Source organism: Lathyrus oleraceus, chromosome 4, assembly GCF_024323335.1.
Source record: "Lathyrus oleraceus cultivar Zhongwan6 chromosome 4, CAAS_Psat_ZW6_1.0, whole genome shotgun sequence".
In the NCBI taxonomy this organism is placed as follows: domain Eukaryota; kingdom Viridiplantae; phylum Streptophyta; class Magnoliopsida; order Fabales; family Fabaceae; genus Lathyrus; species Lathyrus oleraceus.
The window spans coordinates 249027866-249052630 of record NC_066582.1 but is presented as its reverse complement, the minus strand read 5'-3'; the positions used below and the strand labels follow the sequence as shown (position 1 = coordinate 249052630).

The 24765-nt window shown below is 37.0% G+C and overlaps 2 protein-coding genes across 2 annotated transcripts; one reads left to right on the top strand and one right to left on the bottom strand.

Moving 5' to 3' along the window:
- The first annotated feature begins 9826 nt into the window (after nt 1-9826).
- Nucleotides 9827-12296, top strand: LOC127136911 (uncharacterized). Its single transcript, XM_051063421.1, has 5 exons — nt 9827-10163; nt 10206-10301; nt 10405-10623; nt 10761-11618; nt 11719-12296. The coding sequence occupies exons 1-5, from the start codon at nt 9827-9829 to the stop codon at nt 12294-12296; spliced, it is 2088 nt and encodes a 695-aa protein (XP_050919378.1).
- Nucleotides 12297-22034: 9738 nt separating this feature from the next.
- Nucleotides 22035-23321, bottom strand: LOC127136910 (uncharacterized). Its single transcript, XM_051063420.1, has one exon. It carries the CDS (start codon nt 23319-23321, stop codon nt 22035-22037), a length of 1287 nt encoding a protein of 428 aa, XP_050919377.1.
- Between the last annotated feature and the right edge of the window lie 1444 nt (nt 23322-24765).

Sequence of the window (24765 nt, the reverse complement as noted above, 5' to 3'; positions counted from 1 at the left end):
GGTACAACCATATGTATGATGGTGTGCAGATCATTGACTCTTGTGGTGAATTCTCCAATGTGCCTCTTCTTGGTACATGTAGTGGGATTAACTACAACTCTGTTTTGGCACGTCGTCAGCTTGGGTTCCCCCTAAAGGATAAACCCAATAACATTCTGTTAGAGGGTGTGTTCTTTCAGGAGGGTAAAGATCCCCAAAACTTGAAGGGCAAAATGGTCCGCGCTTGGCGCAAGATTCATAGGAAAGGAAGGAAAGAGTTGGGTCCTAAGAATTGTGTTGCTATGGAGCCTTACACTACTTGGGTTAGGAAGAGAGCGTCTGATTATCTCATGCCTTACGAATATCCGAGACCTACACCTTTGGTAGTGGTTGGGCCTTCAACCCTCCTTGACCAAGGAGTAGAGGAGTTGAGAGACGAAGACCGCTCACGTGCTTGGATTCGTGAACGAGAATAGTTGCTTCAGCAGATTAAGGAGAAGGATGCCTTGATAGAGTTCCTCGAACATCAGGTTATTAATGATTCTAATGATGCATGGACATCTCTACTTCCTTAGTCTTCCAAGTTTTGGAAAAGGAAGTACGATCGACTCGCCAAGGAGAAAGCAGATATGGAAGCAGCCTACGAGAGGGAGGTGAAGAGGCTTCGTGCATCTTATCTTCCTGTATCCTGAGCTTTAGATGATTGTTTCTAGGGATCCATAAGATGTTTATTTTCCTTTCTCTTTTGTATTATGTTTGGTTACCAGTGTTGTACTTCTTTGGTGTAAAATATTTCCCATATATTATGCATCTATATAAAAGTGTTTAATATTTCCAAAATTTGCAAATAGAACCCTAAAGTTCCTTTGAAATAAAAAAACAAATCATGTGCACAAGCATTGCATGCATCATGTGCATAAGCAGGTTTTGTTCCCGGCTTCTTGTCCTGTGGTCTAACTCTGTGTTCTTCATTTATTTTGAAGACAAGCTGACTCACCGGTACTACACCAGAGCCAACATTTCAAGACTGGTGGATCATCTGGAATAAGAGAACCGCGAGCTGAAAGAGGAAGTGGCCAGATTAAGTGCCTTAATGGAATCATTCATGGCTGCTCAGAGCCAGTCTTCTCCGACACCTTCAACTCCTCCCCAGAGGACAATCATCTCTGAGATTGTATCCTCGACTGTGCCTATAGCCAGTGCACATTTCGCTCCAACGGCCATGCCAACCAGATTCCCGTGGGGGATGCCTCCCAATTTCATGCCCGAGGGTCCTGCTCCCACCTTTGCTTCTATGCTGACATCTAGCCCGGTCCTTGTTGTTCCTCCTCCCGTCGTGCATACTCTGCCCAGAGTAGACGACACCATCTATCATTCTGAGCCGTCTGAAGGCCCAGATGTCTATGAGAAGATGGATGCTATGAACGATCAATTTCTTGAGCTTCGCAAGGAATTGAAAACTCTCAGAGGAAAGGATCTTTTCGGCAAGTCTGCTGCCGAACTCTGCTTGGTTCCTAATGTGAAGATCCCTGTGAAATTCAAGGTCCCTGACTTTGAAAAGTACAAGGGAAATACTTGCCCTCTCAGCCACCTGGTCATGTATGCCAGGAAAATGTTGACTCAGACCGACAATGACCAATTGCTCATCCATTACTTTCAGGACAGTCTGTCCGGTGCGGCTCTGCGTTGGTACATGGGTTTAGACAGTGCGAACATCCGATCCTTCAACAATCTTGGCGAGGCCTTCATCAAACAATACAAGTACAATATGGATATGGCTCCCGATAGGGATCAATCGAGGGCCATGTCCCAGAAGGACAAGGAAACCTTTAAAGAATACGCCCAGAGGTGGCGAGGGGTAGCAGCACAGATCGTGCCTCCGCTAGAAGAGAAAGAGATGACTAAGATCTTTTTGAAGACCTTAAGTTCTTTTTATTATGAGCGGATGATCGCTAGCGCTCCTTCTGACTTCACCGAGATGGTGAATATGGGGATGCGTCTAGAAGAAGGGGTTAGAGAAGGACGTCTGACAAGAGAAGAAGGCTCTTCTGCCAAACGTTATGGGTCGTTTGCAAAGAAGAAAGAAGGAGAGGCATATGCTGTGACCACTCATATGAAACCAAGAAGACCCTCTGTGAGGAGGAAGACCGTGCGTCCCGCCGGTAACCAGCACCAGGTGGCTCATATAGCACCTGTCTTCAGAGATAATCAGCAGTACTAGCAACATAACAACAATCAGCAACCACATCCGCAATATCAACAACAACAGCACCGTCCGCAACAGCAGGCCTACCAGCCTCGAAACAGTAATCAAACCAGCACGAGTTACGAGAGGAAAAGGGTCACCTTCGATCCTATTCCAATGACGTATGCAGAGTTATATCCCTCTTTGATAGAGAGGAGGTTGATTACTCCGCGAGACCCACCGGCTATACCTGCTAACCCCCAGTGGTGGTATAAGCCCGAATTACACTGTGTTTACCATTCAGGTGCTCCCGGCCACGATGTGAAGAATTGTTACCCTTTGAAGACCAATGTTCAAGACCTTGTGAGGTGTGGCATTTTGTGTTTCGAGGACGTAGGTCCTAACGTGAAAAAGAACCCATTGCCCGAGCATGGGAAGTCTGTCAACATGGTCCAGGGCTGCCCTGGCAAGTACAAAGTCAAATATGTCAGTCATATTCGACAATCTCTGGTCGAGATGCATCGTTTGCTATGTGATTATAGTCATTATGAGCATGACCACGATAGATGTCGAGTCTGTTCTGTTAATCAAAGAGGTTGTCGCCAGGTGCGCAAAGATGTCCAAGAAATGCTGGATGAAGGAGTTATTGAGATCCTTCAAAATAGAAATGTTGACGAAGATGTTGATGAGGTCAACGTAATTTCTCCAGTATTTCGGATCCCCGAGCCTGTTATCATCAAGTATGATGGTAGCAAGCAAAAGGTTTCTCCCGCATTAACCATTAAGCCAGCCGGACCAGTACCATACTCTTCTGAGAAAGCGGTCCCCTATCGCTACAATGATGTCGCAGTAGAAAATGGGAAAGAGGTGTCCTTGCCATCTTCAGCTGTTGTTAATATTGCGGATGTTAGCGGTCTGATACGTAGCGGTCATGTGTTTTCGGCACCGCCAAAGCCCCAAGTTAATGATGATTTTGATGAACGCCCGATTGGGAATGCTGTGAGCACTCTGAATCCGGCACTTGTTGTTAAGCCCTCCTCTACATTGAAAACTCCTGCTTCTGTTGGCCCAAGCGGCAATGTGAAAGAAGACTGTGATGAGATGCTGAAGCTCATCAAAAGGAGCGAGTACAATGTTGTAGACCAGCTTCTACAAACGCCATCCAAGATATCTGTGTTATCCTTGCTTTTGAATTCAGAACCACATCGAGAGGCTCTGCAGAAGGTTTTGGATGTGGCATATGTGGATCACGATGTCACAATAGAACAATTTGATAGCATTGTTGCAAACATTACTGCTTGTAACAACTTGAGTTTTTGTGACTCTGATCTCCCTGAGGAGGGAAGAGACCACAACTTGGCATTGCATATATCTATGGGTTGCAAAGATGACGCCATGTCCAATGTGCTGGTGGACACTGGGTCATCATTTAACGTATTGCCAAAAACCACTCTCTCGAAGCTGTCATATCAAGGGCCTCCCATGAGGCAGAGTGGAGTAGTTGTGAAGACTTTCGATGGGTCTCGCAAAACTGTGATTGGGGAAGTCGATCTCCCAATCAAGATCGGACCAAGTGATTTCCAGATTACCTTCCAGGTTATGGACATTCACCCATCGTATAGCTGTCTCCTAGGCATACCATGGATTCACGAGGCAGGCGCCGTGGCATCCACCCTACACCAGAAACTGAAATTTGTGAAGAATAAGAAGCTGGTGGTGGTAGGGGGAGAAAAGGCTCTCCTGGTTAGCCATTTGTCTTCTTTCTCATATATAGATGCTGAGGGTGAAGTTGGAACTCCTTTCCAAGCTTGATCTATTGCTGAACCTATTGAGAAGAGAACTTTTTCATTTGCTTCCTACAAAGATGCAAAGTTGGCCATTGAGCGTGGTGCAACCGCTGGTTTAGGGAAAATGATTGAGCTAGAAGACAACAAGTCCCGGGCTGGCATAGGTTATTCATCTGGGGTTTCTAATTCGCAAGGGCTGTTCAAGAGTGGAGGGTTCATCCACACTAGTCAAGGCGAGGAAGCTGCTGCCATCTGGGAAGAAGACGAAGAGGATTCTGGCAACTTCGTCATCCCTAGGGGAATCTGCAATAATTGGGTCGCTGTGGATATTCCAACAGTTATCCATAAGTCGAAGTAATGTTCATTTGTGTTTAAAAACCCTCCTCCCATGCCAAAAGGAGGAGTGATGACACCATGGTTGGCGCATAAATACAATGATATTTTCATTCAATAGATTCATGTTAAATGTTTGTTTTCCAATTATTTTCCCTTTTCGCTTTTTGCATGAAATTAGTGATCACATAAAACCTAAAAAATAGAATAAAATCAATCTTTTCATCTGCATAAGGATTTGCCTTATTTGAATTCTAAAGCTTTTCATATCCAAAATCATTATGCAGGTTGATCAAACCCATTGAACATAATGACCCAACACCATCTCCCAACTTTGAATTCCCTGTATTTGAGGCGGAAGAAGATGATGTCGAAGAGATTCCTGACGAGATTACCCGTCTACTTGAGCATGAAGAGAAGATCATTCAGCCGCATCTTGAGAATCTGGAAACAGACAACTTGGGGTCTGAAGATTGTGTGCGAGAAGTGAAGATTGGGGCACTCTTGGAAGAATCTGTTAAGAAGGGGTTGATTGAATTACTACGAGAATATGTTGATGTCTTTGCCTGTTCATATGAAGACATGTCTGGTCTAGATACAGATATTGTGCAACATTTTCTACCTTTGAAACCCGAGTGTGTGCCTGTGAAGCAGAAGCTCAGAAGAACTCATCCTGATATGTGTCGCGGCGCGAAAAATACCCAAGCGTAAGGAACGCTCGAAATATAAACAAAACAGAGTCGCCACCGAACTTTATTTATTCCCAAAGAGGGAAAGGGGAAATATCGATAAAACCCATAAAAATCAAAAAGAAATGGTCGTCGCAACCAAATTGGGTTCGAGAGTCGGTTATGCAAGGGGAAGGTATTAGCACCCCTCACATCCATCGTACTCGATGGGACCCATTTAGTTAGTTTCGTGTTAGAGTGTTAGCGTGATATCGTTTGTGATCTTCTACTTATCGGGTGAGGAAATAGAAATAGAGGAAGGAAAGACTTAGGGGTGTTTTAATATTAATGTGCCTGACAAGATTTCGCAATCCTGCTCCTACGTATCTCCATGTGCTATGAAGAACTCAAGGCATACGTAGTTCTACCCAAGGAGAACTACTGGGTGGATTGCTTTTAAAGAGAGTGATGCTTGGATCATATTTGAGAGATTAAACCTTTACTTGCTACTCACTCTTGGAGGCTGAAGCCTTTGTTTATTTCGCATCAAAATGGATGTTGCATACTCTTTTCTGAAAAATGTTTTCGGAGTCGCACAAGGGCGAAAAACAAGTTTGATGAGTTTGAGTTGATTTTAAGCGGAGACAAGCATCTAAGCAGGGAGCTCTACTGCAGTACTCAGATGCTCGAAAAGGAAGAGGCCTAAGCTCAATCACTCTCTTTTCATCCAAAATTTTATTATGAAAATGTGTGGCAAATTAGGTCAAAGTTCATTAACGGAAGACGATTAGTCAGACAGAGAGCTTTACAGCAATGTCCAAATAATCGGGAAAGAGAAGGTCGATACCCAATCAATCTTTTTCTTCTATAAGAGAAATGACTTAATTCTAGTAATTATTGTATTTTAATATGGAAGACGAATGTTTGAACATTGAGCTCTACAGCAGTATCCTAACATTCGAAATAGAGAAAGTCTAAACTTAATCAGTTTCTTCCATTTCTATTGTGAAAAGCTTTTAAAAACAGCGGGACAACTTGAAATTGGATCAAGTGTCTGAAGTTGATTTTATAAAAATAGTTTGGATGTGGCGGGGGGTAGTGCTCGACTTTGCAATCAATTTGGATTTGATTTGGAAAAAAGACTCGACGTTGGATCGAGTGTTTGTTTTTGTTCTTTTCTAAAAGGGTTGATTTTAATCTTCTGTTAACAATCAAATAGTACAGTAAAGTAAATGAAAGCGGTAAATTTATTACACGTGTTTAGGAATGGGGGTACAATATAATAATTAAATGATATAAGTTTTGAAAGACAGTTTGAAAAAGAAAAAAATAAAAATAAAAAAATAATAAAAGAATCTCGTTGTAAGAAGGCCCAAGAGAAAGCCAAGGGACTCGAAGTAAAATCGGAATTTAAATTGAATTTTTAATTTTAAAATTACTACGCATTTGTGAAAAATCAATCGGACAATTAAATCAATTTTTTTAATAAAAAAACATATTTAATAAGTAATGACCAATTAATTAATAAATAAATATGATAATAATAATAAAACAAAACTAATAATAATAATAATCTGGAAAACTTATACAAATAATAATAAATAATGATAAATAAAATAAAATAAATAATTAATGACAACAATTGATAATGATAATAACTAAATAATAAGAATAATAAAAATAAACAAAATAAATAAATATATAATAATAATAATAGTTAATAAAAAAAACAAACAAAAAATAATAGATAATGATAAATAAAATTCAGTAATACTAATAAGCGCAATTAATAGTAATACTAATAATAATAATAAATCAATCAATCAATAAATAAATAATAATATTAATAATTAATAAAATAAAAAATAAAAATAAAAATAAAAATAATGAATAATGATAAATAAAAATTCAATAATACTAATAATTGCAATTAATAATAATACTAACAGTAATAACAACTAATAATAAGAATAACAATAAAAAATCAATAAATAAATACCAATATTTTATAAATGAAATAAATAAAATAAATAATAATAATAGTAACATCCGTAGTAATACTAATAATAATAATAAATAATAGTGGATAAATAAAATAATAATAATAATAATAATAATAATAATAATAATAATAATTAGAGAATAAATGATAATTAATGAATTAGAATAACAATAATCAATGATGATAATAGTAATAAATAGGAAGTTAGTAATAATATTAACAATTAATACTAAATTAATGGTAATAATAATAATATTCATAATAATAATAATAATAATAATAATTACAATAATAATAATAATAATGATAATAATAATATAAACTAAGGAAAAAAATATAATTAAAAAAAAATAAACAAAACGGTGATGTGTGTGTTGGGAGAGAGGAAATCATTTCTTCTTCTTCTTTCCTTTTTTATTTTGTTATTTTATTTTTTAAAAACAACCACCCCCTGCCTGACACGTGGCAGGGGAGAAAGACTCAAAAAATTTCTTCTTCCTCATGTCTCTTGCCATTACCAGAACAACAACCAAACCCTTTTTTTTTTCTAAAACCAATTTAAACTCATTAATTTCTAACTTAAATCATTAAATCTCCAACTTAAACTCTCATTAAATATCTCGTTTCAATCCTTAAAAACTTAGCACAACATAAATAAATTAAGTCTAACACATATCAAAATTAAAAGTGAAAAAAAAACTAACGTAATTAATTTCGGAGACGACAGTTTCAATGGTGGTGGTCGCGGTCGCGAGGTCGAATTATTGGACGTTTCTGACGGATGGAGCTTGGAGTTAGGATCTGAGTTTTGTTGTTCTTGGTTTGAAGTGTTGGTTTAATGGTGGCAATGTGAATGGTGAAGAAGTGGATGGAGGTTTGAGAGATTGAACAGTGTAGATATCTACTTTTAATATATAAAAGTTAATTACTACCAAATTTACATCATAACCTAATTAAAATTAATAAAACATGGTTATTCAAGTCTCTAATTGTCTTTTTGCATTATTGGTATTTGTTAATCCAATGTTAATAATTATTACATTGTATCTCTATTTTAAAGGAAAATATATTAATTATTATGAACCCAACTTTAGTAGATGTGGAGACACAATTTCATATACCAATAAACTCCTTCATATTCGTTAGCAAACACATTGTATCCCTTTCAATTACAAATACCAATAAACATAATTTCATCTTTCCAAAGACATTTTTTACGATTTCTTTTACTCTTTCAATGTATTTCACTATTTCCATTAACCCTAAATCTCCTTGATTCTCCCATAATAATCAATTTTCATCTGCCAATGCATTGGTGTGGCGGAGTTTCAAATTCAAAAGGAGAAAATGTATGTGTTTTATTTTCTTCATCCACTTATCTCATCATCTTTTACAAAATCAAAAATTGAATAGTATATAGCTTTACAAATCATTTTAGGTTGATTACAATCCTTTCGTTTCAATTTCAATTTCAGTTGATTTGTTCATCCATCAGCGCATTTGTGTGTCAGAGTTGCAAAGGAGAAAAGGTAAGATTTTTTATTTTTTTTGTCTATCAATCTCATCTTTTTTACAAAGTCGAAAAATTAAATGATATATATATATATATATATATATATATATATATTTGCGAATGGATTTTGATTAACGTGTTGCTTTTAGTTTCTATTGATTAAGATTATAGGAATTTCTTCCTTTTCAATTCCAATTATTTTGTTCGTACATGAATACCTTCCTTTTTTAGAAGATATATATTTTTTACAAATATAATTTATGTAACATTACAATATTTCTATTTGATTTAAGGTCTCATTCTATTCTCATGGGTGCTTTGAGTCAACTCAATTTAGTTTCTCGACTTTCTTCCCTTCACAGTTATGTCAATTCTGGTTGAATAACGGGAAACAAACAAATCATTATTGATTTATCCAAAAAAAACTATTTTCATAAATACTATGCATTCTCTATATCTTCTTAAACAAATCAAGAAAATCCATTTTCATAAATATTGTGCATTCTCTATTTTACTCCAAAATCCATCTCAAATAACCAAATCAATTTTATTCAATTCTTTTTCCTTCTTTATTTACACTATTTTCATCCCCGAATTTTGGTTCTAACCCATTATTTTTCCTCTATCTCAATTTAAAATTTCAATTTAAAGTGAGCATGGTGACAATGGCAAGTTATAATGTTCCTTATTTTAATTCCATATATTTCAACTTTGTTGATTTTGGAGATTTTTTTATTTTGAATTTTGATTTCATCTATTTCGGTTAAGTTCTAATTATTGTGTTTTGGATTTAGATTTATTTCGATTTCTATCTATTTCGATTTTGCATTATCGATTTTGGTGATTTTGTATAATGTTTTTTCGCTTTTATGTTTTGAATTTTATGTTTCATCTTTGGTGATTTTTTATTTTCATTTATTTTAAAATTAGTTATGTATCTATTTTGTGGATTTAAATAAGAGCTACTTATGTGAATTTTAATTTTGATCTTTCATTTGGTTTTGGTGTTTCACTAAAAACAGGCTGATGAATTTTTTTGTGACTAATGTAGTCTTAATTTAAAAAATATATATTTATTGTTGGTGATATATGATGTTGGTGTTGGGGAGTCCGAAAGAGTCTGGAGCAACAGTGTGACTAATGCTTCGAGACCACAAGAGAGGGAAACACCACATCTCAATCCAAAACCTTAAGGTGTTAGGTAAATGAGTCATCTCTCTTATAAATACAATATTCTACTTATTCATATGCAATGTAGAGATACTAATGAGTGGCGGTATCCACTTTTAATCTACTTTTAATATATAAAAGTTAATTACTACCAAATTTACGTCATAACCTAATTAAAATTAATAAAACATGGTTATTCGAGTCTCTAATTGTCTTTTTGCATTATTGGTATTTGTTAATCCAATGTTAATAATTATTACATTGTATCTCAATTTTAAAGGAAAATATATTAATTATTATGAACCCAACTTTAGAAGGCTTATATGGGTTCCTCCAACAACTGGCGAATTGTACTATCTTAGATTGATGCTCACACATGTCAAAGGTCCCCGCAGTTATAATGATATAAAAACAGTGAATAACGTAAAATATGATACTTTCCGGGATGCCTATTTTGCTATGGGTTTTATCGGCGATGATAGAGAATTCATTGCAGCTATTAAAGAGGCAAATCATTGGGGTTCAGGTCAATATTTGAGATTACTATTTGTTCACATGTTATTATCAGGAAGCATTAACAGGCCAAGACATGTATGGAGTAAAACATGTCATCTCTTAGCTGATGGAATACTATATGCTCAACAGCGAATTGCAAACAATAGAGGTATTATTTTTCCTATATTGTGAATTTTTATTATATTTATTTGTTTGATTCTTAAAAGTAAATTTGTTTTATAGTTTACACTTATAATTACTATTGTATAAAGGTTTGAGGTTGTCGGATGAAGAGATAATGAATTTAACATTAATTGAGATTGAACGAAATCTTCAAAGGAAGAGCCGAAGTCTAAAGGAATTTGCTGGAATGCCTTATCCAAGTCGATATGTGGTTGAGCAGTTGGGAAATAAGCTCATATACGAAGAGCGGAGTTACAATCCAGCTGAACAATTGCAAGAATACAATAATTTGTTCTTAAATCTTACAGGTAAATATGTTAAATGTTTGTAAGTTTTGTCATAATTTTATAAAGTTAACTTTTAAAGTATGATTTTATCTTACAATTTTTTTAATGTATAATTAATTTATTCACTGCATGTTTGTTATGTATTTTTTTTAAATTAGATGAGCAAAGAGGTGTATTCAAGCGAATAATGGAAGCAGTAAACAATCAACAAGGAGGCGTATTTTTTTTGTATGGATACGGTGGCACAGGGAAAACCTACATGTGGAGAACTCTAGCTTCCTACATAAGATCAAAGAAACAAATTTGTTTAACTGTTGCTTCATCGGGCATAGCTTCACTACTACTTCCAGGAGGTCGAACGGCTCATTCAATGTTCAAGATTCCAATACCTACAATGGAGTCTTCTACATGTAATATCGACAAAGGTAGTGATCGTGCAGAGCTACTAAAAATGGCAAAGTTGATAATTTGGGATGAAGCTCCAATGGCACACAGATTTTGTTTTGAAGCGTTTGATAAAACCCTTAAAGACATAATGGGGCGTTCCAATTGTTTTGACAAATTATTCGGAGGGAAAGTAATTGTATTTGGTGGAGATTTTCGGCAAATATTACCAGTTGTACCAAGGGGCAGCCGTTCAGATATAATACATTCTACAATAAATTCATCATACATCTGGGATCATTGTGTTGTGCTGAAGCTTACAAAGAACATGCGACTCCAACAAGCCGACAATACTTCAAGTACATCTGAATTAGAATTGTTTTCTAATTGGATATTAAAAGTTGGCGATGGGAAATTGGAAGAACCTAACGATGGTTACACGAATATTCCTATTCCAAATGATTTCTTAATTTCTAACTATGATGATCCACTAGAAGCCATTGTTAGTGAAACATATCCGAATTTTCTTAACAATTACAAGAATCCAGAATTTTTGCAATCAAGAGCTATATTAGCAGGAACAATTAAAACGGTTGACATCATAAATCAATACGTTTTGGGATTCATACCAGGTATGCGTTATCCATTGTAAACATATTTATAGATACATTCATATATTTATATGTACTAACATAGATTTATAATAATAAAATTTCAAAAAATTTCCCAAAGGTGAAGAAAAGGAATATTTAAGTTCAGATTCTGTAGACACTTTTGACGGTGAAGGAAATGAAGCTTTTGATGTTTTGACCCCGGAATTTTTGAATACACTTACAACTTCCGGTCTACCTAACCACAAGATTAAATTGAAGATTGGGACCCCTATTATGTTGCTTCGAAACATTGATCAACCTGAAGGTCTCTGCAATGGAACAAGGCTTATAGTTACAAGATTGGCAAACCACGTTATCGAGGCAAAGATTATATCTGGAAAGAATATTAGAGGGGTTATCTATATTCCAAGAATGGATATGACTCCAACACAATCTCCGTGGCCATTCAAAATGACTAGAAGGCAATTTCCCATAACTATATGTTATGCTATGACAATTAACAAATCTCAAGGTCAGTCATTGGATTATGTTGGATTGCATTTGCCTAGAAGTGTATTTAGTCATGGTCAACTATATGTTGCAATATCAAGGGTCAAAAGCAAAAAAGGGCTTAAGATATTAATCCATGACAAGGATAACCATCCATTGAATTCTACAACAAACGTCGTGTTCAAAGAAGTTTTTGAAAACTTATAGAACGTAAGTTTTTCATTAGTTATATTATATCAACAAATGTCGTTGTTTATTATTAGAATTTTATTGAATGAGTTGTATAAAATATACATTATGTTTTAACATTTGTTTATATGGATGTAATTGTTTTTTACAGGGTAATGAATCATCACTTCCTAAAAGGTTGCGGGCAGGTTTTGTATATATATATATATATATATATATATATATATATATATATATATATATATATATATAATATATATATATATATATATATTATATATATATATATATATATATATATATATATATATATATATATATATATATATATAAACAAAAAAATATTATATTTTAATTTTTTTAAAAATAAATTATTGCACTTGCGCGACCCGTGCGAACGCACGGGTCCTTTACTAGTTTTTAGTAAGTTCTGTTGCTGATATTTTTTTTTGTGATAAAAAGATGAGGTGGGATATTATAAAGAGGGAGGGCAGTTTGCTCTTTAGTGAGAAATGATAAAATATTTTATTATTATTTTTCTGTGTGTTGAAGTGATGTGGTAAGAGAATAGGAAAAAGATGGGAGAAAAAGAGAAAACATAAATCTGTGAGTGAGAGGAGAAGAAACGTGGAGAGAGAGAAAGAGAAGATAGGAAGGAGAAAAAGAAAAGAGAGAAAAGAAAAGGAAATAAGAGAAAAAGTGAAAGAGAAAGAAAAGTAATGCCAAATGGCATTCCATAATTAGTCAAAAGATTTTTTTTAAACAAAATTAATTTAAAAAATAAAAATAAATAATCCAAGTTGATTGATTAATAAAAACTAAATCTTTTTAACTTTATTAATAAAATTAAAAATACATAAACATGAGTAAAAATAAAATTGAAACCATAGAGAATTCTAAATAATTCTCCCGATTATTTTGGTAAAAGACCAAAAATAATCGGATAAAAACAAATAAGAATCAGGCGTAAAATATCCGAAAAAATAAACTGAACGCATTAAAATGACCACCGCGAAAGAAATTTTTCGGAAACATACAAGTTTTGATCAAATTTTAAAATAAAATCGACCGGTTAAAAGGCACTGGCGGATAAAAATGCGACAAAAAAAAGTAGTCAAAAAAATAAAACGAGAATGCCAGATTGAACTACGTGAAACATAAATTAAAAAAACTGACGTCTGCAAGCTCAATTTTGAAATTTTTTTGCCCGCTAATTTGAAGTACAATTCAGAAACAATTTGACCAATCTGTCTGTAGTTCCGAAAAATTATTTCGAGTGAAATAAAATGCACGTTGTGACAAGTACAAAATGAAAACCTCTTGTAAATGAACTGAATTATTGACTGAATAATCGTGAACAGACAATCAGATGCAAATGAATCGCTCTTGGACCATTTACTTATGATTCTCCATCACAATTAAAACCTACAAAGATTCATACAATGTTAATACTCTTCATTATCAATCTCTGAACCTCTGAAACAAGATGTAAGTGAGTGAATGATGCACTGAGATTCGAGAAATCAAATCTTTTGACTTCTCAATCAACATATGACTGAATGAATATTATCAAGATCAGATAAAATGCCAGAACTCCTAACTTTTTATATAAACTCTGATAAAATGCTTTTTAACTAATGAAATGCACGACAAAATGGATCGGTTCATGTTATACTTATGCGAGTGAAAAAACATAGGGGAAAATTTAGGGTATGAAAGTTGCCCCTATTTAAACATCTTTAACTAGAGGATACAAAGAACTCTTCTTCAAATCATCATGGTGAAAGATAGTTTAAATAATAAAGAGATCCAAATTTGGCCCTCTTATTTAGAAGAATGATATGCTTATGGTTATGACCGAATGCACTCGGATATAAGAAATACTCTTGATTTCTCAGATGCTATGCAGGTTAAGAAGTACTCTTGACTTCTTAAATATGAAATGGTATGAGTTAAGAAATACTCTTGATTTCTTAATCATGAATGTAAACGAATTGAGAAATGCTCTTGATTTCTCAGAAGACATGAAAATCAATTAAGAAATACTCTTGATTCCTTAATCATGAATGAAAATGAATTGAGAAATGCTCTTGATTTCTCATATGACATGCAGATGAGTTAAGAAATACTCTTGTTTTCTTAATCATGAATGTAAATGAAATATGTATGAGTTAAGAAATACTCTTGATTTCTTAATCATGATAATGCATATGAATTAAGAAATACTCTTGATTCCTTAATCATGAATGTAAATGAGAAATGCTCTTGATTTTCTCAGATGAAATGCAAATGAATTAAGAAATACTCTTGATTCCTTAATCATGAATGTGAATGAATTGAGAAATGCTCTTGATTTCTCAGATGACATGCAAATGAGTTAAGAAATACTCTTGATTTCTTAATCATGAATGTAAATGGAATATATATGAGTTAAGAAATACTCTTGATTTCTTAATCATGAATGTAAATGGAATATATATGAGTTAAGAAATACTCTTGATTTCTTAATCATGATAATGCATATGAATTAAGAAATACTCTTGATTCCTTAATCATGAATGTAAATGAGAGATGCTCTTGATTTTCTCAGATGAAATGCAAATGAATTAAGAAATACTCTTGATTCCTTAATCATGAATGTAAATGAATTGAGAAATGCTCTTGATTTCTCAAATGACATGCAAATGACTGGGGATGAGAGAATCACGTTCAGTTGCTCTTGACTGACATTAGGTACTCCTGGGAGAACAAATGATCATACTCAGCTGCTTTTGGCTAAAGATGTCATATTCAACAACTCTTGGCTGAAACTTATGCATTCAACAACTCTTGGTTGAAGTAAACTGGTGGAAAATAAAATAGTATTCAGCTGCTCTTGGCTGAAACTAATGCATTCAACTGCTCTTGGTTGATGCAAATTGTTGGAAAATAAAATAGTATTCAACTGCTCTTGGCTGAAACTAATGCATTCAACTGCTCTTGGTTGATGCAAATTGCTGGAAAATAAAATAGTATTCAACTGCTCTTGGCTGAAACTAATGCATTCAACTGCTCTTGGTTGATGCAAATTGCTGGGAAATAAACAAAATGCTTCCTTTGGGGAATAACCGCATATTCAGCTGCTCTTGGCTGACAGAAGACTCTTTTGGGGAATGAGAAGATCCCGGAGACTTGCTGGGGATGAAAAGTTAATGATATTCAAAAGGATTAACCCTACTCTTAATTATTGAACTGACAGGTCCAATCTAATGCTCCATCGTATAGTAGATCATCATGGAACACTAACTCTTCTGAGGATTGATTGAAGAAACCTGTTGGGGAATATAAGAGACTCTCTGGGAAATAAACACACAAGAGACTCGTTGGAGATAATGTTGTTGGGGATACCTTTCTCAAGGAATCCTACTGGTATGAAACTCGCTTGGGGAGTTTATGAAATTTTGCTGGAGAAAATACAATGTTGGAGAAACTCTGTGGGAAGTTATCTGCTGGGGAAACCAAGCAGAAATTCCGTTGACACCGTATTTCCAATGGGAGAACATCAATCACCTTGCTAGGGAAGAAACTCATCTTAAGAATCAATGCCAACAAATGATCAAATTCTGAAAGTACTTACTGCAGAGAATAATTGTTCTACTCCTGAGAACACACACCCCTTGAATTTCGGTTTGCTGAGGATTACACTAAACTTTCTTGAGAGGTTGTTGAATTCGGCTGAGGTTTATGCATGATCTGTTTTTGTACATGATATGCAAAATGAATGTGAAAGTATGAATATATTAGTTTATGCATTTTGTGGGTATCAAGCTCGAATTCCCCAACGCCTTGTCTTGGATAGTTTTGTCACCATGAAGATGGTCTTTTGTTGCAAAAAAATTATGATTTCTGCCTTTCCGCCAAGCGGGCTTCAATGAGGACTTCTTGCTTCTGGAATAAAACCCACTTCAAACTTGCTTTAGCTTACAATGATCTAGGAAATGTCCCACGTCTTGTGAACCAGATGCATTATTGTAAACCAACAAACATTCCTTTTATACTTTCAAAATCAAAACAAATTAAAGTTTTCAAAAGCTTTGTCGTTTCCACTATTTAATGTTTTTATCTTATCAAAAATAAAAGCGACATTAAGCAGAAAAACAGAAATAATTGGTAAGTCAATGTTCAACTGAACAATTTTATTTGATGAGAAGAATAACTCATACATGGGGTTCATGAAGATGTAAACCCCTATAAGAGGAGATTTCAGAGAAAGAAAGCAAGTAAACGACAACAAAAATTCAATTGATTTTCCAACGAAATACAACTTTGCTATTTTCCCTTATGTCCTCTAGTCCTCATTACTTTGCTTCTGGAGATGGTAATTGGACTGTTTTCTTCCATCTGAGCTTTGTTGCAGTGTTGACTTGTGTCGCTGCAGTATTATGCTTTTGGATATTCCCTAACTTTTGCGTGAACTGCTCCTTAAGAGTTTCAGTTCACCGGGAGATTTTACCCTTTTTTGCTTAAGCCTCCCTTTCGGGTTTTCGACTTACCGGGCTTAATTTTTGTTTATCCCTAATTTTTGCCTGAGCCGCCCTTTCGGGTTTTCAACTCACCGGGATGCTCATTTTTTGCCTAAGTCGCCCTTTCGGGTTTTCAACTTAGCGAGCTTTTATTATCCATATCTTTTTCTTAGGCATAATACTTTCTGACTGCATCAGAATTGACGGGGTGTGTCAACTCTTCTCCGTCCATGTTCGTGAGAACTAAAGCTCCACCAGAGAAAGCTTTCTTCACCACAAATGGCCCTTCATAGTTTGGAATCCACTTGCAACGTGAATCCTTCTGGAGGAAGATTATCTTTTTCAAAACTAGTTCACCTACATTAAACTCTCGAGGTCGGACCTTCTTGTCAAACGCCCGCTTGAGTCTCCTCTGATATAACTGACCATGACACAACGCTTTCATCCTCTTTTCTTCGATTAGATTGAGCTGGTCAAATCTGGTTTGAATCCATTCTGCTTCTTCTAATTCTGTCTCCATCAAGACTCTCAATGAGGGGATCTCAACTTCTATCGGTAGCACAACCTCCATGCCATAGACTAGTGAGAAAGGGGTTGCCCCTGTTGAAGTGCGAACAGCTGTTCGATATCCGTGCAAAGCAAAGGGTAGCATCTCGTGCCAATCTTTATAAGTTTTCACCATCTTCTGAATGATCTTCTTGATATTCTTGTTAGCTGCCTCTACAGCTCCGTTTATCTTTGGCCTATAAGGTGACGAGTTATGATGTTCAATCTTGAAATTCTCGCACAACTCCTTCATCATCTTATTATTCAGATTTGATCCATTATCAGTGATAATCTTGCTAGGAGTTCCGTAGTGACAAATTATCTCTTTCTTGATAAATCGAGTGACGACTTGCTTTGTCACATTGGCATAAGAAGCTGCTTCTACCCACTTAGTGAAGTAGTCAATGGCAACCAGAATGAACCGATGTCCATTTGCAGCTTTAGGCTCAATCATACCAATCACGTCTATGCCCCACATTGAGAATGGCCATGGAACTGATAAAACATTCAGAGTAGTAGGTGGCACGTGCACCTTGTCAGCATAAATTTGGCACTTGTGGCATTTCCTGGCATAGTGGTAACAATCTATATCCATTGTCAACCAATAGTAACCAGCTCTAAGGATTTTCTTCGCCATTGCATGTCCGTTTGCATGAATGCCGAAAGAACCTTCGTGGATTTCTTTGATGAGTAGGTCGGCTTCGTGTCTATCCACGCATCTGAGCAGAACTAAATCAAAGTTTCTTTTGTATAGAACACCACCACTTAGGAAGAAATTGGTTGATAATTTCCTCAAGGTCTTTTTGTCTGTGATGGATACATCATTTGGATACTCATGCTTCTCAAGATATCGCTTGATGTCATAAAACCAAGGCTTTTCATCTATTTCTGCTTCAACTACCAAGCAATGTGCTGGCTCGTCTAGACGTTGAATTGTAATAGCAGGTTATTCGTTAGCCCACTTGACCTTGAACATAGATGACAGAGTAGCCAAGGCATCGGCTAGCTGATTCTCCTCCCTAGGAATATGATGGAAATTAATCTCATCAAAGTAGGGGATTAACTTCATGACATGCTCTCGGTATGGGATCAAATTGGGATGGCGGGTCTCCCAATCTCCTTTGATTTGATAGATGACAAGTGCTGAGTCTCCATACACCTCAAGAATCTTGATTCGTAGGTCAATAACTGCTTCAATTCCCAAGATACATGCTTCATACTCCGCCATGTTATTGGTGCATTGGAAACATAACCTTACCGTGAAGGGAAGATGAAAATCCTTTGGAGAAGTTATAACAGCCCCAATTCTGTTACTCAATGCATTTGAGGCACCATCAAACACGAGCGTCCACCGCGATCCTGGTTCGGGTCCTTCTTCCGGGCCTGGAATCTCATAGTCTCTTATGTACATGACGTCTTCATCTGGGAAGTCGAGTCTCATCGATTGATAGTCCTCCACTGGCTGGTGCGCAAGGTACTCTGATAACACACTACCCTTAATGGCCTTTTGAGTTACATATTGAATGTCATATTCTGATAATAACATTTGCCAGCGAGCGATTCTGCCAGTTAATCCAGGTTTCTTGAAGATGTACTTGATGGGATCCATCTTGGATATTAACATTGTTGTATGACAAATCATATACTGTCTCAGACGACGAGCAGCCCATGCTAATGCACAACAAGTCTTTTCTAGCATGGAGTACCTGATTTTACATTCTGTAAACTTCTTGCTCAGGTAGTAGATAGCATGCTCTTTTCTACCCGTCTCATCGTGTTGCCCCAGTACACATCCCATGGATTCGTCGAGTACTATCAAATACATAATGAGAGGCCTTCCTGGAACTGGTGGCACTAAGATTGGTGGTTCTTATAGATACTGTTTGATTTTATCGAATGCACTCTGGCAATCATCGTTCCACCTAACGGCTTGATCTTTTGTTAACAACTTGAATATTGGCTCGCAAGTGGATGTCAGATGCGAGATGAATCTGGAAATATAGTTCAATCTGCCCAAGAAACCACAGACTTGCTTCTCTGTCCGAGGTGCTGGCATCTCTTGAATAGCTTTGACTTTATCAGGATCAACTTCTATGCCTCTCTGGCTCACAATGAATTCTAGAAGCTTTCCAGATCTGACTCCAAAAGTGCATTTAGCAGGGTTTAAGCGTAGTCTGTATTTCCTCAATCTTACAAACAACTTCTTCAAATGAATAACATGCTCCTCTTCTGTCTGAGACTTAGCAATCATGTCATCCACATAGACTTCAATCTCCTTGTGCATCATATCATGGAAAAGAGTCACCATGGCCCTTTGATAGGTTGCCCCAACATTTTTCAGGCCGAAAGGCATTACCCTATAACAGAAAGTGCCCCATGGTGTAATGAAAGTTGTTTTCTCCATATCTTCGGGAGACATTTTAATCTGATTATATCCTGAGAATCCGTCCATGAAGGAGAATACAGAGAACTGAGCTGTGTTATCTACCAATACATCAATGTGAGGTAAAGGAAAATCATCTTTGGGACTAGCTCTATTCAGGTCTCTGTAGTCTACACACATTCGAACTTTCCCATCTTTCTTCGGAACTGGAAGAATATTAGCAATCCACTGTGGATAAGTTGCAACAGCTAGAAAACCTGAATCAAACTGCTTCTTGACCTCTTCTCTGATCTTGACAGCCATGTCTGATCGAGTTCTTCTCAACTTCTGCTTGATGGGCGGGCATTCCGGCTTCAACGGCAGCTTGTGCACAACTATGTCGGTGTCGAGTCCTGGCATATCCTAATATGACCAGGCAAACACATCCACATATTCATGTAGTAGCTTGACTAGTTCCTCCTTCACACTTTTTTTCAAAGCAGTTCCGACCTTGACTTCCTTTCTATCCTCCTCAGTCCCCAGATTGATCACATCCACTGGTTCCTGATGAGGCTGAATCATCTTTTCCTCTTGTTTCAAAAGTCTGGTCAACTCTTCTGGGAGTTCTTAGTCTTCCTTACCATCCTCTTCAGCTTGGTTAATCGGGAGATCGAAGTCATAGGGAATTATAGCATTGTCGTGTTCAATGGATCCAGTTATTAATGATCTGCATGGAAATGATTTTTCTTTTTAGAGGAAGATTTTGAAAAATGAAAGTGATGTGAAATAAAAATTGCCATTTTTTTGTTATTGTTTATTTGTTTGTAAATAAATAAATTAATTAAAAAGATGAAAGACAGGGATCTCAAAAAATGTGCTTTGTATTGATGATAAGGCTTAAATATTAACACAAAATGGGCCCTACAAAGCTATCCATATGCCTTGGGCATGGCATTGGATGTTTTAGAAAACCGTAAATTACTTTGAACAAGAAACTATATCTGGAACATCTGTTGCCTTCCAGTTAGTGAGAGCAGCATCCGGAGGTCCACAAAACACCATCTTGGACAAATCTAGATCTTCATCTTCAAGAGCATTCACTTGATCATCACTTCGGAAACCAATTTTGGAGAATATTTCCTGGATGCTAGGAACCTTCCCCTGATGTATCTTCTGATCTTTGAAAAGTTCAATAGACGGCTGATATCCTAATCCACACTTGTCTTTCTTCTCTGGTAGTTCAATCACTGTGCCCTAACTTCCAAGGCAACCAGCTTCAATTGCAGCTTTCACACTCTTCCACGAGGTCATGACCCTCTTGGGTTCTTCAACAAGTTTCGGCTTAGTCTGGACCACATTGACCACTTCAAGGGCTTGGAGAGGAGTTTCAACAATGTCTTCACCTACTTCAATGTATCTGAAAGAAGTCAAATGGTTGACGAAAATATCTTCTTCTCCGGATACTGATACCAGTTTACCAGAAGTAACAAACTTCAGCTTTTGGTGAAGTGTCGAGGTGACAGCTCCAGCAGCATGGATCCAAGGTCTACCTAACAGACAGCTATAGGCAGGCCTAATATCCATTACCTGGAAGGTAATACGGAAAGTTTGAGGGCCAATCAGGATTGGGAGGTCAATCTCCCCAATAACTGTTCGCTTAGACCCATCAAAAGCTTTCACTATCAAAGCACTGGGTCTCATCTGCACCCCTTCAATATTCAATTGTGCCAGGGTAGTCTTAGGTAACACGTTCAAGGATGAACCTGTATCTACCAGTACTCGAGCCAAAGTGACATTTGTACATTGAATGGAGATATGAAGCGCCATATTATGTTCTCGCCCATTAGGGAGTAAATCGTCATCAGTGAACATCAAACAACTACTAGCATTGAGATTAGCAACCACATTATCAAACTGAATAACACTGATATCTTCTGCCACATAAGCTTCGTTCAAGAACTTCAATAGAGCAGTCCTATGAGCCTCAAAACTCATAAGTAGAGAAAGAATGGATATTTTTGAAGGAGTTTGGTTGAGCTGATCTACGACCTTGTAATCACTCTTCTTGATGATCTTCAAGAATTCTCTATCCTCTTCAACAGTCACTGCTTTTTTAGATGAGCCTTCTCCTGCTTCAGGAGGATTCACCTCTTTCCCATTTGTTGGTTCAACTGTTGGTCCACTTTCTTTGTTTGGGATCACTTCAGGAGCGAAAACCCTTCCACTTCGAGTCACACCACTAGATCCAGCGATGTTAGTCACATCTGGATCTTTCAAGATTACTGGTTTGTTACCCACATAAACTACAGGCTCATAGTTCCAAGGCACGGCTTTGGTACTGTCAAATCAGAATGGAGCGGGAACATGGATAACCATGGGCTCAATCTTCTTCACTGGCTCCAGGTCAACAATTCTCTGATAAGGGACCACAAAAGGCTTGGGAAGCCTCTCTTGATCAAACACAGGCACAATCACAGCAACGTCCTCATCAATCTTTGCTCTGGTGAACTGAATAACCCTTTGATCCATCAAACATTGAAGACAAATTTTGAATTCAACACACTGATCAGGGTTGGATGAACACACCACACAATTATCATGTACTCCATTCATCATTTCTGCTTCCATTAATCTAGCATGGACCACTGTTAAAAGAGTCTTCAACTTGAACACATTCTTTACCAATCCATCATCAGTTGAAATTTCTATAGCATTGACACCTAAACCATCATGTTTAGGCAAAGGATTGTTCCCCATATTTGGAACATCAACAAAAGACAATATTTTCTGATCTATCAACTCTTGGACCCGGAGCTTGAACACTTTGCAATTCTCTGTTGTATGACCCTCTGAATTAGCATGAAAGGCACATCTAGCATTCTCATCATACCAAGGCTTATGCGGCTTTGGCATTGGAGGTAATGCCCTTGGCACGACAGTCCCATTCTGAATCAGATACGGTAGCAATTGAGTGTAAGTCATTAGGATAGGAGTGGTATTCACATTATTGTACTGTTGATATGGCCTCTGTTGATTTGGTCGTTGCTGCTGAACTGGACGTGGTTGATTATTCTGTTGAATTCTCTGTTGATGTTGAGGTGGAGGAGCCTGGAACTGAGGTTGTGGAGCTTGATATTGAGGAACTGGAACTTGATAGTGAGGTACCGGAGCTGGAATAGGAACATGAGCAATTGGACGGTAAGGCATGGTTGGATATTGAGCAGCCGCTACGTAAGGGTACTGATAATAAGGCACAGAAGCAGGAGCTTTGTACGGTGGTCTCCCCCTCTGAGAAGAAATGGCACTAGTCTCACCCTCCTTCCTCTTGAATCCGTTGAAAGGCTTCTTCAAGATTGGTTGACTGCTGGAACCTCCCTGGATTTTACCACTCTTCAGTCCTTCTTCTACTCTTTCTCCCACGATCACCATGTCAGAAAATCCTGTGGACACACTACTGATCAATCTTTCATAATATTGGCCCTGCAAGGTTCCCATGAAAATGTCAATCAATTCATGATCAACCAGCGGCGGGTGCACCCTTGCAGCCAATTCTCTCCAGCCTTGTGCGTATTCTTTAAAATATTTATTGTCTTTCTTGGCCATACTCTGAAGCTGAGTACGGTTTGGTGCCATGTCAGTATTATATTTGTATTGCTTTGTGAATGCTTCAGCCAACTCATCCCAAGTGTGGATGTTGCTACATTCCAACTGCATGTACCAGTCCAAAGATGCCCCAGTTAGACTGTCCTGAAAGCAATGGATCATGAGCTTATCATCTCTGGCATAGGCAACCATTTTTCTGCAATACATTTTCAAATGTATGTTAGGACATGTGAGTCCTTTGTATTTTTAAAATTCAGGTGTTTTGAATTTTGGAGGAATCACCACGTCTGGGACTAGACACATCTCCAAGGCACTTAAACGGGTTGAGTTATGTCCTTCCAAGATTCTTAGCTTTTCGGCCAGAGCACGACACATCAAGATAGCCTCAGAATCTTGGGCAGCAGTAGGGATGACCACTGGAGTAGCTCCATTGTAATTCTGCATTTCAAACTCGTCCTGGAGCTCCTCATCAGTGCGGGGAATGACCACTTGATTGACTATCGGAGGTCCTTGCGCAGTGACTCCATCAGCTACTCCAGAAGTATGCGCAGGTGGAGGCACATGAGTTCTTTCAGGCGGTGGAACAAAACCTGGAGGAAGACCATAGATAACAGGATTTGGAATAGGAACTGAAGGTCATGACTGAAGAGCAACCCCTTGAACTAGAGCATCGTTCCTTGCAGCAACGGCAACACGAGCCTCTTCTTCCCTTCTAGCCAGAGCTTGTATAGCCTCAAAGATCTGCTCGATCTTTCTTTTGACAGAGTCCATATCCTCTCTGAAGGCAGCTTGTTCTTCTCTAACTACATCCATGATTCTTCTTGTGTTGGAACGAGTAGCGTATGCACGTTGAGGAATCAGCTTGAACTACTGGACACGAGGAAAAATGGAATGAGTTTTTGTTTTGAGAAATGAAATGCATGATGCATATGTTAATGTACGTGGATTTAAAAATGTCTTTTATGCTTATGTTCAATTTTATTTTCAGGGAACCGTGTTAGATTCCTTATAACTTAGCAAGCATTCAAAGAGATCATGGGGAATAAAACAAGAATGGAACCAAACTTTTTTGTACAAAAGAAACTCAAAATCCTTCATTCATTCAATTCAAAATAGAGTACAAGGATTGAGTACAAAATATTCTTTCAAACATAAAGGAAAGTACAACATAAAAAAAAAAGGTCAAACTGCAGGCTTCTGTTTCACTACGCCAAAAACTGGAATAGACAGCGCACCTTAGAGGGGGCTTTACTACAAAAGCGCTCTTTAAAGTGAAGCGAAAAATAAGGAGCAATAGACAGCGCACTTTAGAGAGCGCTTTTGTAACAAAGCGCCCTCTAAGGTGAAGCGAAAAAATAAGGAGGAGATAGAGGGACAACAATACATGGCGCTTTTTAGAAAGCGCCCTCTAAGGTTACCCTTAGAGGGCGCTTTTAATAAAGCGCTGTTATAAGTCCACGTGCATTTCCAGCTT

Excerpts from the sequence above, each read along its gene's own strand:
- LOC127136910 (XM_051063420.1), bottom strand. The coding sequence starts at position 23,321 with ATGGCACCAAACCGTACTCAGCTTCAGAGTATGGCCAAGAAAGACAAT.
- LOC127136911 (XM_051063421.1), top strand. The coding sequence starts at position 9,827 with ATGGTTATTCGAGTCTCTAATTGTCTTTTTGCATTATTGGTATTTGTT. Across the intron at positions 10,302-10,404 it reads GCGAATTGCAAACAATAGAG|GTTTGAGGTTGTCGGATGAA; the intron begins GTATTATTTTTC and ends TATTGTATAAAG. Across the intron at positions 10,624-10,760 it reads TTTGTTCTTAAATCTTACAG|ATGAGCAAAGAGGTGTATTC; the intron begins GTAAATATGTTA and ends TTTTTAAATTAG.